The sequence below is a fragment of the Eublepharis macularius genome, chromosome 1 (genome assembly GCF_028583425.1).
Source record: "Eublepharis macularius isolate TG4126 chromosome 1, MPM_Emac_v1.0, whole genome shotgun sequence".
Taxonomy (NCBI): Eukaryota; Metazoa; Chordata; class Lepidosauria; order Squamata; family Eublepharidae; genus Eublepharis; species Eublepharis macularius.
The window spans coordinates 54366719-54380964 of record NC_072790.1 but is presented as its reverse complement, the minus strand read 5'-3'; the positions used below and the strand labels follow the sequence as shown (position 1 = coordinate 54380964).

At 39.9% G+C, this 14246-nt stretch overlaps 1 protein-coding gene across 1 annotated transcript in view; it reads left to right on the top strand.

The window, feature by feature from the left end:
• TRAPPC12 (trafficking protein particle complex subunit 12) overlaps positions 1-14246 on the top strand; it is a 73708-nt gene that overhangs the window by 11980 nt on the left and 47482 nt on the right. Inside the window, exon 5 of the mRNA XM_054991765.1 lies at positions 6771-6884. Within this exon, the coding sequence (XP_054847740.1) occupies positions 6771-6884 (114 nt within the window). The remainder of the gene's footprint in view (positions 1-6770; positions 6885-14246) is intronic.

Genomic DNA, 14246 nt, shown 5'->3' with positions numbered 1-14246 from the left:
ACTCACAGATGGTGAGGTCCCTGCAGATTGAATTGACACCTTAAAGCAGGGTCCCTTAGCGTGGCATCTGACAGTATTCCCTTGGTGCCCACCAAGCTTTTCAGAAAGTAGGCGGGGCCATTGTAAAGCAGGGGTTGTTATAGGCTTCCCCCATTCAAATGAAATGATTTTCCGCTATGGGATTGGGAGGACTGGTAAGCACCAGGCTTTCCTTAGCAACCATGTGGGGTTGGCATTCACCAGCTCCTCTCAAAATTTCAAAGGTGCCCAGAGGTTCAAAAAGATTGGGGGCCCTGCCTTAAAGCATACACCAAAATAATACACAAAGTTGTCATCTCATGGGAAGAAATATTCAGGTGTTTTCCAGGAGATGTCATTGTGGAAAGGGGTCCATGAAAATAGGGAACTTGAAAGCCAGTGAGTTAGGGAACATTCCAAGGTTATTTCTGCGCAGATAAAACTGGTGGACCAAGGGATCAGGAATATTAAGTTTTCTAAAGCAAGCCCAGAAGCCCTAACTGTTGATCAGACTGTATTTTTGCTCTATGAACGCCCTAGTTATTGATATATTGTATTTCCTTGCAGTTATAATCTGCCTTGGATCTCAGTGAGAAAGGTGGACTATAAACAACAACAACAATAATAACATGTCTGTATTCTAATATTATGGCAAACCTAGGTGTTCTTACTCTTGTGTGTACCCAGATTATTTATTTATTTGAGATGCTGATATTCTCCTCCATCAATGTCACCATTTCTGGAGTAGCACACAATGGCAATTAAAAACACAAGAATATAGAACAATATTTGGATAATATCTAATATTACCAGAAACCAGATATGACCTATTATAAGGACAGAGATGCTCCAGTAAAAACCAATAAAACAAGTCGAGAACAATGGCATGAAGAACATTTCTAAAACAGATGAAATCTTAATACAAAGTCTTCAGATAAAATCAGCAATCCCTGTTAAAATATCACTTAACATTCTTCAAAGTAGTCCAGAATAAAATAACATGGGATCAGTTGAGTAGCCTACGATTACTGATTTAACCAGAAATAGGGAAGTTAGGTTCACCGTAGCTACAGCTGCAATCTGATGAACAAATCAGAGCTTGTTTGTGAGGGGCACAAACCTGAATCACTGTTGTGTTCATGTGCTCCCCCCCTTCCTCCCCTTGTATGGCACATTGAAGACTAAAATCTTCAACTAATTTCAGTTTCTTGTAGTGACCAAATGCAGATGCCTTAACAAACTGAGGTTTGTTTGTTTCCCAATAACCAGGATTCTTAATCCATGGTTAAGAATTATGGCAAAGAAACCAAGTGTCTGCATTTGAACATTATGACTTCGATTTAACTGAAGGCTTTTTTTTTCCGGTTAAGATGTGTGCGGGGAGGGAACATGCAAACCTGACTATTAACCAGGTTTATTTAAACCAAGCGTGGGCATCTTCCACACAGCATTAATGTTCTGGTTTCATTCGCTTAGGTTAATGTTTCGGGTTTGGGTTTTTTTTCTTCATAGTAACTCTGCAGCTTTGTAGGCAATCCCCTGCTGTCCTGGCTTTTCTCTGCCCCCTCCCCTCGGCTCTTTCTGAAACCTGTTTCCCTGATCTTTTTTTCAGAAATGACTTGGTTTTAGTTTTTTGCCAATCTGTAAAGCCAGTACCATTTCTCATTACTCTTCCCACTTGCCATTTTGTTTTGGTGCAGGGTGGATGGGGAGTATTTTTTAAAAAGTTTTTGTGGATGTTAGCAGTATATCAAAACAGAAATGTTGCACGCATGTGCTATACAAATCAGGACGGACAACCAGAATGTTGGAAACAAGCAGCGAATCCTCTCCCCGCTGTCACCAGAAACATTCCTTGTAAGGATATACCCAAGCACCGTATCTAGGCACCATTTTCAAGCTTTGTATGCGCTGCGTGCTAGGTTCCGTTTCCACATGCATTCTAAAGAGAAAGGCAAGCCTATGGGGGGGGGGAGTTCAAGGGGTCTCCTGGAGAAAAAGAGAAACAATTGCCTTGTTATCTGTCTGGGGGGAGGATAAGTTCCAGGATGCTTCTCATAACTCCTGCCCCCTGTCCAGCCCAGTATTCCTTCTACAGGAACCAATAAAAGGGACACCTGTCAATAATGGACCAACACAGTAACTGGTATATTCAGGGCTATTTTTGTGTGGTGGTACTTACTAGTACTGGGTAACACCACCTGTTGGGGCACTCTTGCGAGTCCTGAGGGGGGAATTGGTGGAAATCAGTATATCAGCACCAGTACCATTTTTTTAAAAAAGCACTGGAATTATTTATCAGGATGCAAGATCGGGGGCACCTTAGAGGCCAACAAAATGTTCAGGGTATTCACTTTCTAGAGTCAAAGTTCCCTTGTTCAGATTCTTCAGAAGGGTGCTTTGACTCTCAAAAGCTTATACCCTGAAGAATTTTGTTGGTCTTTAAAATGCTACTAGACTCACATCCTGCTGTTTTACTACAGATGAACATGATGACCTCCCTGAAACTGGGTTTATTCAGAAGTTTTCAAGTAAAAAATTGCCTTCATATTTACAGTTATTTACCTCATTCGTACTCACACACACAAACACCATTTTCTGTGAGTGAAATTTGTGCAAGATGAATTCAATTTTGACATGAGTATAAATACAGCAATGTTCTTTAGTGACAAATAGGACAACAAAACAGTGTAGGGGTACTTTGAAGAGCCTCGAGAATAACCTTCCAAAGCAACATGCCCTTAGTCGTGAAGTCAGCCATGATCATAGCTATGCTAAATTCTTTAGCTACTGTCAATTCTAAAAGGGAAGGAAGGACAGCACAACCAATCAAAACAAACAGTCAGACGTGGGAAAGTACCTAACCAGTTAAAGGCCAGGCATGTATGCAAGGTGGTAACTGATTAAGCAACACGGTGATATAGTGCATGAGTGTTTTCAATAGATTGAAACAGTGCAAGCATGAAAAAAATCCCGAAAAAACACACAAACTGAACAGGAAGGTAGAATACACACGCAGAGGGAAGATCCACATAAAAACCTGAAGCAGGGAACGATCACCCCAAATGCGATATGACTGAAAATATCCCGAAGGCAAGCAAAAACCAAATCGAGCCTGCAATCTGGAAGATGCTTTTGTGTTTTGTGCTGACTGGTGCTGATATTTGAATGTTAAGTTTCTTAATTCTGGATTCTCTTTGGGCAGAGATGAGTAATCTTCAGTCTGCTGCTTCAGAAGAGTAAACAGATGGCCATCAAAATTTAATAATAGTTTAAAAAAATTGTAATGTATATTTGAAATTGGACGTTCATTTATTTACGACTGGTCCATTATTCTGCTGCATCACCTGAACTGTATAACCTTCATTGTATATGTACATCTGTCATACATCAAAGAACAGATGGTGTCCATTCCTGCAGTTCTATGTTCTTTGGCTCTGATCCCATTAGAATGCAAGATTCTTTGTTGGAACCTGAGCAAGACATATAAAGATAAAATGATAGTACATCGGGGTACTGACTAGGAGAGTGGTAAAACAGGAAGTCCCCTGGTTGAAATCTCACTTGAGCAAGCCACTATTCTCGCAGCCTCCTATCCACAAAATGGAAATTAGCATTGATTTGTCTTATTATGGTGTTCTCAGAATTACTGTGAATGTGTATATTAAAAGCTTCAAACACTCAAAAAGCTATGAATTTGCTCAACAATAAGAATAGCTGGGATCTAAAGGGCTATATGATGGATTTCCTGAGGGCTAGCCGCCTCCCTACAGGATTTTTCCCACTGTCGCACAACTTTCTGCTTACCCTGCTGTACCAAGGTTCCCAGTAGGAAATCAAAACTAATTCAGTGCAGATGTAATCTGGTCTTGAGTATAAACCCACCTAAACTTGGATTTGATAACTGATTAATAATGAGATAATCTGGCGGGAACAAGGTTTTTTTTTCTTTCAAAATGAGCACGGGTGAAGTTTATTGGTAAAGGGACATACAATTGAGGTAAATATGGACCATCAGTCAGGAGTTGCGGGATGTTAGCTTTCAGACAGTACATGCCTAAGGAAAAGCTTCTTTCAGACAGTGTTATAAATACAGCAGTTTGCTGCAATTAAGTTACACGCTAGACCCAACAAATTCTGCTGACCTGCTATAATACTTTTATATACTCATTTCTCCACTGATATTTAACTCCTACTCTTATTAAACTAACCCTTCTTTCTCACTCATACCTTCTATCCTCTAACCCTCAACTCCTCCCCAAACCCTAATTGATTAAACCTCCACCTGTCAAAACTGCACAGTATACAGATCCTATTGGCTGGTTCAGGTTTCTCTGATTGGCTCCTGTGTTGCTGGGGTACATTTCTATGCTCTGCTTGTCACAGGCTACTTTAGATCTTGGAACAGATTTTTGATCTCCCCCTCCCTTTGAATATCAGAGCCCCTCTCCATATTGCCCACTGCTCCTTAGATGTAAAATTGTTTTCTGTGTGGCATGAGCCGGTGTGATGTCGTGGTCAGAGTGCTGAACTAAGATCTGGGAGACCCAGGTTCGAATCCCCACTTTGCCATGGAAGCTTACTGGGTGACCTTGAGCCAGTCACACACTCTCGTCTGACCTACCACACAGGGTTGTTGTGAAGCTAAAATAGAAGAAATGTAGGATTGCCAGCCTCCAGGTGGGGCCTGGAGTTCTTCCAGAATTACAACTAATTTCTAGGCTGCAGACATTATTTTCCCTGGCGAAAAAGGCAACTTTAGTGGGGGAACTCTGTGGCATCACATCCTGCTCAGCCCCCTCCTCAAACTTTGCCCTCCCCAGGCTCCATCTCCAAACGTCTGGGAATTTCCCACCATGAAGTTGGCAACCCTGATGATACAGGCCACTTTGAGTCCTCATTGGGGAGAAAGAAAAGAAATGAGTGAGCTGCTGTTCTAGAAAAACAGTTCCAGTAATGCCAATAAAGGTTGCTGCTGCTGAAAAACCGTTCCAAAACCCCACAGTTGCTCAGTTCTTTGAGTCCAAGTGGCCACCTCCTGCTTCTGTTACCAATCAACCAAAATCATAGTGGGCTGGTACCTTTTGACAAGCTCTTAGAACCAGGACTTTTTTACTTGTAGTATTGAAGACTGCGTGGTATTAATTAAGCATTCTTGACCTGATGATGCACCCAGATAAGGGGCAGGGATATCATTTACCCTCCCAAAGTCATCCTAGGATTATATGGAAAATACTTTGGCCCTCCTTTCTGTGGTTACTCTTCCAGAAGCGTCTTTCACCTTCTCAGGAACCTTCATTAGACAGCTGGTGCACTAGTTCCCTTGTAACCTTTAATAAATGTCATGGCACTATATTCTTAATAAATGAAGAGCATAATATTCTTCTTCCACTGTAGTAAGATGCATTCAGCCAGCAAGCTCAGCGGAACTGGGACTGCACCCATCTTGATTTAAGACTTCCCTGCTGCCTCTGCATAGAGAGCAGTCCTGGAGGAGTTGTGTGATGGATAGATCTGGTCGTGATCTGTTTGCCAGGTGTACATTTTCTGGAAGCATTTGACATTCTTGAAATAAAGGGAAATTTGCGTGGAACTTAGCAAGTATCCCATATTTTAGAGCATTCCGTTTTCACCATATCCCTGATTTTTCTGGGATTTTGTTTCTGTACTTCTTTGTAAGAGAAGCTGTGATCTGTCTAGTATACTGTTAATTTTTACCCTCCCTTTAAATGCTTTCTGAGTTACTCCTGTGTGATAGCACCTGGTAAAGGTACTTAACGTCACAAGGACAAATCTTCTGGAAGCTTGCCATTGGTTCATAAGAGTCTTTCATTCTAGTTGGAAATTTAAGGGTTAAGGTAATGGCCTGGTAGAAATTGGGAACCATTCTCAGGAATGCTTCCTCTCCCTACCAGTTAACTCACAGATTGCAAACCATGTTTTGCGGAGAACAGAAACTGAACCCCGGGTTAAAAACATACCCACAAGACACATTGAGGGGTTGTGTTTCAGTATCCTGACTAATAAACTGTGTTTGTACCTGTTACGGAAACCTCTGTTTATCTGTGATGTCTGAATGCAGTCTTGAATTTGGCAAAAGCCAGGAAAACATTTTTCTCTTAATTTTTGTTTCTCTCATTCCCCCCCCTCCCCCTTTTCTTTCTGTACCTCTTCTGAACCAACTTGGGCATATTTTTGTGGGGAAGCTTTTCTGGTTTTAGATCCTTCTGAACAATGCATCTGTGTAATTTTGGTGAATGGCCAAATGTTTCAAATTTCATATTCACTAAAAAAAATTGACCCAATTGTATTTTTCAAGTAAATCATATTGAAAAACCAACAAGCACATTAGTGACTCTCAGGCAGAATGAAATAGCAGTGTTCTTTAGAGATAAAGTAGGTATGATTCCTTGTAACAGCAAAAACGTTGTCCACTTTAGACGGGTGAAAAACTGATCACACGTTCTGAATGGAACATTCTCTGGCCTGTCATAATAGATGGTGTATGCTTTTACAGTAGCAATCTTCTAATTGTAAATTGTGAGTCATGCCTGGCTCACTTTTTGCCTAATTATACAAGCAGCTTTGACAAATGACATTCCACTTCCTACTGGCCGGCTTTACTGACCTTGTCATTATTACTAATGGTTAGCTGGGGCTGCTTCAAGCCAAATAAGCAACTTCAAGTCATCATAAGCAGCTGAATTTGTTTCTTAGCATGTTCTTTTTTTTTTCTCTTCCCTCTCCCACAGAGCAGCAAAAACTGGAGAGCCGCAGTTGACTTATGTGGCCGACTTTTGACTGCCCACGGCCAAGGCTACAGCAAAAGCGGCCTCCCCACAAGTCATACAACAGACTCGCTGCAGGTATATTTGCTTTGCGGTTAGGCAGACATTTGACTTCAGCTTTACAGATAAGATGTATATCATCATAAACCTGCATTTGCCTTCAGTTCCTTTTTTTTTTTTAATAAAATTTTTATTGGAATTAGAATCATTTGATTTCACATTACAATCAATTCCCGTTTCTCAATTTCTAACCCCCTCCCTTCCCCCCCCTTTTTTTGACTTCCAACAGTTTTCCAACCCTTAGTCCCTTTTCCCTTACTCATTTTAAATTCATCTATCTAACAAACATATACTTTCCCTTTATTCTAAGCAATAATTCTTTAACTATTTTTAACATTCTGTACCCTATCTTTAAGTCCCTTCTTCCGTATTAGACAAACAATTTGTCCCTTTTTCCATTATTTCATAATTTCCTGGTTTCAAATATTTCTATAAACCATATACCATATAAACCATATAATCCATACATTCGTGTAAGTCAACCAATTTAACTTATATTCTGTATATTACTTTTTCTACATATCTTCATTCTGCTTTAGTTATATTTAATTATATTATTAATATCCTCTTTCTTTAATTATTTAATTATGCATCCATATAACTATCGTCAAAAGTTATCAATCAATTTGATCCATATATTTCTTCAGGTACACTTATTCAGTTTAACATGTTATACGTTTATACCAGAAACAATATTAATTAGTTGGTCCTTATAATTAATTATTTTCTATCCATATTCTATATATTTTTCTATATATAACAATCTAATAAGCTAACTGCTTAGACATTTTCATTTTTCTCTCTACCCTCCGGTAAAGTCACCCCCCTCTACATTTTGTCATGTTTCAATAGTTCTCAAACTGCCACAGTTCTCTTCCCACCTCCCATTTCTTCAACACATAATGCTTCAGCTTCTCCCAGTCTGTGTTGAACTGTCCTGGGTCCAGATTTCTCAATTTTCTTGTCATTTTGTCCATTTCGGCCATATACAGCAATTTGTAAGTCCAGTCCTCAATAGTTGGCACTTCTTGTACTTTCCATTTTTGCGCATACAAAAGTCTGGCCGCTGCTGTCATGTAAAATAACAATGTTCTGTATTGGGCTGGGATGTTCTCCATTCCCAAGTTCAGTAGCAGGAGTTCTGGGTTCTTATTGATTTGAAATTGTAGAATCTCACTTATTACTTTTATTATTTCTCCCCAGTACTGCCTAGCTACCTCACACGTCCACCACATATGGTACAGAGAACCCTCATGTTTTTTACATTTCCAGCATTTATTAGAAGTATTCGAATTCCTTAGCGCAATCTTCTTTGGTGTCATGTACCAACGATAGGTCATTTTGTAAATGTTCTCTTTAATATTAGTACACGTGGTAGTCTTCATTGTATTTTTCCACAAGTGTTCCCATGCCTCCATTGTTATTTCTTTGTTAAAATTTATGGCCCACTTCACCATTTGTACTTTAACTATTTCATCCTCAGTATACCATTTCAACAGTACTTGGTATACCTTGGAAATTTCTTTCTTATCCTCTTTTAGAAGTGTCTGCTCTAGTTCCGAGTTCTCTGTTCTTATGCCTCCCTTTGCACAGTCCGAGTTGTAGAGATCTCTGATCTGCCTATACTGAAACCAGTCATAATTGGGTGATAACTCGTCCTGTGTCTTTATTTTAAGTTTGGAAGATTCTATTCGGGTTATCTCCTTATATGTTAAACATTGTTGCTCAGTATCGACAGCTCTTGGATCTATTACTTCATATGGAACCACCCACATGGGGGTTCCTTCTTGTAGAAAGTCTCTGTACTTCTTCCAAGTTGCAAATAGGCTTTTCCGTATGTAATGATGAAAGAACGTAGAGTTCACTTTTACTTTATCGTACCATAGGTATGCATGCCATCCGAATATTTTTTTATATCCCTCTAGGGCCAATAATTTCTTATTCTTCAGCGTCATCCAGTCTTTCAGCCACACTAGGCAGATTGCATCATAGTAAAGTCTTAGGTTGGGCAGTTGCATTCCGCCTCTTTCCTTTGCATCTTGTAAAACTTTCATTTTTACTCGAGGCTTCTTGCCTGCCCAAACAAAGTCTGATATTTTCCTCTGCCATTTTTCAAACTGCTTAGAGTCTCGGATAATTGGTATTGTCTGTAACAAAAACATTACTCTTGGTAACACGTTCATCTTAACTGCTGCAATCCTTCCCAGCCATGACAAATTCAATCTATTCCATTTGATCAAATCTTGCTCAATCTGAGTCCATAATTTTTCGTAGTTATTTTTGAATAGATCTATATTCTTTGCAGTCAGTTCAACTCCCAAATATTTCACCTTAGTTGTTACTTCACAGTCAGTTATTTCCATTAACAGTTGTTGTTTTTGCTTAGTCATATTTTTACACAGTATCTTTGACTTCTTTTTGTTAATATAAAACCCTGCCAAGTCTCCGAACTCCTTGATCTTCTCTATCACTTTTGGCATATTCTCCATTGGGTCTTCCACAATTAACATTATATTTTTATTTTTATTCCGCGGATTTCTTCATCTTGCCGTATTTGTATCATCAATATCTCCAGTACCAGAATGAATAACAGCGGAGACAACGGGCAACCTTGTCTTGTTCCTTTACTTATAGTCAGTTTCTTAGTAGTCTCATCATTTACCACAATTGCTGCATTCTGGTCTCTGTAGATTTCTTTAACTGCTCTTATGAATCTTTCTCCCATTTGTAGCTTTTCCATAGTGGCAAACATAAAGTCCCAGTTCAAATTGTCAAACGCTTTTTCAGCATCAACAAAGAAGAAACCAACCTCCTTGTCACAACGCTTATCATAATACTCAATAGCATTGATCACTGTCCTTAAATTGTCTCTGATTTGTCTACCAGGTAAAAAACCTGCTTGTTCCTCCTCAATAACTTCCGAAAGCCATCCCTTCACTCTCTCTGCCAGTATCTTCGCAAAGATTTTATAGTCATTGTTAAGTAAGGATATGGGTCTGTAATTTTTCACATTAGTCAGATCTTGGCCCTCTTTAGGGATCAATGAAATGTTAGCTTCTTTCCAGGTATCTGGAATCCGTTGATCCTTTAATACTCCATTGATCACCTCTTTTTGGAATGGTACCAGTTCATTGGCCATTGTCTTGTAAAATTTGGCTGTAAGTCCGTCTGGCCCTGGCGCCTTTCCCAAATTTGTTGATTGTATTGCCATTTTTATTTCCTCATCCGTTACTTCGTTGTTCAGTCTGTCTCTCCACGCTTCCGAGATTACTGGGAGCTTCATTCTCTCCAAGTATGTCGCTATTGATTCTTTATTCACCTCTTTCTTATTATACAATTTAGCATAAAATTTATAGAAGGCTCTACTAATGGATGTCTGTTCCAAATACGTTTTGTTGTCTTCACATATTTTATTTATTGTTTTCTTTTCTTTTCTCTTTTTCAATTGCCATGCCAAATATTTCCCAGGTTTGTTTGCACCTTCAAACCCTTTTTGATTAAATCTTTTAAGATTCCACTCCAATTCTTTATTATTCATTGCTGTCAACTGTTCTTGTAATATTTTAATGTCCTGATAAATTTTCTTTTTCCCTGGTCTCTTCTTTAACTGTATTTCTTTGGCTTTTATTTTCTCCATAATCTCCTGTCTCTTCTCCTCTTTCTTTTTTCTGGCTCTTCCATTTAAGTCCATTAGTATGCCCCTAATTACCGCCTTGTAAGTATCCCAAACCTTATTGGTTGGTACTTCTTTATTCATGTTATATTGTATGAAGAACTTTGTCTCTCTTCTCAGCATCTCCATATTCTCTCCCTCTTGAAGTAAATCCTCATTTATTCTCCATCCTTTCCTTTTGCTCCTTCTCCCCAATTTCCACATAATTGGATTATGATCCGAGCCTACCATCGGCATTATTTCCACTTCCTTAGTCCATAACGCTAAGTCTTTTGAGGCCCAGATCATATCAATTCTCGATAGTGTAAAGTGTCTTGCGGAGTAGAACGTAAATTGTCTGCTTTTCGGGTTTTGTCTTCTCCATACATCTTCTAAGGTTTCCTGTTGTATCAATTCAAAAAACAACTTTGGTAACAGTCCTCTCTTCTTTTGTGCAGTTGATGATTTTTTGTCTAAGTCCAAATTTGTCACTCCATTGAAGTCTCCAGCAAGTATTATCTGGTCATATGAAAGTTCATCTAATTGCTTCCTTAAATCCTCAAAGAAGCTTTCTTTTGCTCCATTAGGTGCATAAATTCCAACTACCAGCACTCTCTTTGAATTCCATACACATTCCACTGCTATAAATCTGGCTTCTACATCTTTCATCACAAACTTTGGCTGCAGCTCCTCTTTAATATAAAGCACTACTCCTCTTTTTTTCTTATTAGAGGCCGCTGCAAAATCATTGCCCAATTTTTTTGATTTTAGATACTTTACATCTTGTTTTCGAATATGGGTCTCTTGCAAACATACAATATCACATTTTTGTTTTAATAGCCAGTGAAAAATGCTTTTTCTCTTATTCGGTGAATTAAGTCCATTTACATTCCAAGATAAAACTTTACACTCCATGATCATAATCTTGTTGCTGGTAAGTCCTTTTCATTGTCTCTTATAAATCGCTCCATCTCTCGTTCAGAATTAGCGCCTTATATTTTTTCCGATCCAATAACACCGATCTGGGTAATTCCTTCATAATGATAATCGTCTTGCCGTCAATCTCCAATGGATCTTGAAACTGTTTAGTCACAATCTGCTCTTTCATATTTCGGGTCGTAAATTGCACAATCACATCTCTCGGTAGTTTCCTCTGGGTCGCAATTCTTGAATTTACACGATATACCACATCCAGGATAGCCACAACTTCCTCCTCCTCCTTCCCCAGGTATTCAGCTAACACCTCAGTCATCTGTTCTTGCGCTGTCTTTCCTTCCACTTCCGGCAAGCCGCGAAATCTTAGCTGTTTCTCCATGTGTTTACTTTCCGCAACCGCCAATCTCCCCCTCATCAGCCTCATCTCTGTTTGTTGCGTGTCAGCTAAATTCTCCACCGCGCCTTCTACTACTTTAACTCTCTGCTGTGTTCCTTGCAGTTCATTTTGCATTATTTCCATACCTTTCTTTACTTCTGACAGCTCACTTTTCACTGTCTGTTTAACCTCTTTGATCAGCTCCGGTTTCATGTCCTTAAGTTCTTTAATCACTTCTAAGAGTTTTTTGTCTAGGTTCTCTATTGCCGATTGCCACTCTTTTTTCGACATCATGGGGCTTGCCTTAGCTCGCTCCCACGAGTCCGCCCTCTTCCTTAACTCCGTGGCGTAAAATTTAGTATCTTTTTAATTTTAATTTAAATGTCCCGGTCTTTTTGCAAAGAAAAAACTTTTAGAAAATCCAAAATGTTGGGCGTCTTTTCTCTATGGTTCTTCTATGGTTTTTGTAATCCAAAATGGCTTACTTCCTCTTCCGCTGAAGCCGCGGCTTTTCCCCTTTCAAAGATGGCGATTCCCTTCTTCCTGCCCTCCGGCAGGGGCCGCTTCTCTCCAGCAACTCTATTGTTATTACGTACTTCCTGTCTCTCGACTTCCCGCAGTAGCTCTCGCGATGGTAAAATTTTCTCACAGCTCCATAACCGCAAGTATTCAAAACAATAGTCCAAATTCTTTGATAACTTCTTTAAACTTAGTCTTTTTTCTATTTTGACTCTTGCCGAGTCTTCTCCTCCTTATAGTTAGCCTGTTGCAGTTTTAAAATCTACTTTTAATCTTCTTTACTTTTAACAATCTGTCCCGTATCAGAAGATAGTGATCTTTACCTTCCCATTCACTTTCCGTGGGTTGTAATCGCTGTTTCAATCTTCGTTTCTCCTCTACTCCTCTTTCCCCTGTTGAAGCTTGGGTACGTAGGTCTTATGCCAACCGCATTGGCCCCGAAACTGCCGCAGAGATCATAGCCGACCTGTCACAGGGTGGGACCTCAAGGGTCGTGAGGGGGCCCGTCGCGTAGAGCCCCCCCTCGCCCGAGATCAACGCGCCCTGAGGTCTTGAGCGTTCTTTGCCTGCTCTCCGCCTGAGAGCAGTCGGCCGCGGGCTATTTTGCCCCCGCCGGCCGCTTAAAACGGCAGTCCGGTCAGCTCCGCAGTTGGAGCTGCGTCAGACCTCCATGAATCCCAAACCGGAAGTCCATTTGCCTTCAGTTCCTAAATTTGCACTTCAGGGCAGGATTGGGTAATTTTCATGGGTCCTGTTGGAAATGTATCCATCTTGATGCTTGAGGCTAGTTTATGTATTCTTTTTGTACAGAATTTAAGAACATAAAAAGAGCCTTTCTGGGCCAGTAATCTGTTTTTGCCCAGTGGCTCTGGAAGGCCAACAAACGGCACAGAGGCCAAGGCTGTCCCCTTGAAGTGTTTTCTTTTGTCTGTCCTGAACCTAATGCCCATCAACTTCATTTCTGTCTCAGTTCTAGTATTATGGGCCAGGGAGAAAAAATTCTTTCCCACTTTCTACACCCCCTGCATAACTTTATAAACCTCTCTCATGTCTCACCTCAGTCATCTTTTTTTCCCTAAACTGAAAAATCCCAAACACTTCAGCCTTTTTGCATAGGAAAAATGCTCCAGCTTGCACGAATGGGGTGGAACCAGCCTGCTGTTGGGCAACAGATTCCATCCATCCAGTGTAATGTTCTCAGTCGTTGGGACTGGTAGTTTCCAATTATTCTGTCCCTCGTTTGTTAGGACGATTGTCTTCGTATTAGCAAATTTATGACTACAACCATGAGAGCTGGAACAGAAACCTTTGGGTTGGATCCCGTCAATCTTTTTCACTAATGGAAGCCACTTCCATTAATAAAATGAAACTTCCCTGCCTCCCTCTCTGTCTTCAGCCCACATCTCCCCAAGTACTTCTCCTTTGACCTCCCTCCAGAACAGCATGAGGGCCAAATCAGAGATCTGTAACAGGAGGAGGAGAATCAGTGAAAACTTCCCTCTTTCCTTTAGCAGAAATGATTGGTAGGGCCAACTCTTTATCAGATTAAAGCGAATGCTGAGATTCCTTTTTAAAAGATTATTAAATTTTGAAAACAATAATTAAAAAGTTAGAGGGCTTAAGTTGCAATCTATATTTATTCAAAAAGGCAGAATATGTGGACAGAGGCTAGACTTTGTTAACACTATTACATAATGGCAAAGCCTAAGCAGAATTATTTGAATCTAGATTTAAAATATTAGTGGTTTCCTTTACAAATGTACTGAATCAGTAGCAAAGCTGCAGTGTTGACGTTCAAACAGAAATCCCTAGGCTTTGCTGTGATGCTGGGAAAGAAGGTTTATTGCCTACTTTGTTCTAGTATAGAAAAGCATATTACAGCAAGAGCATGTGGAAG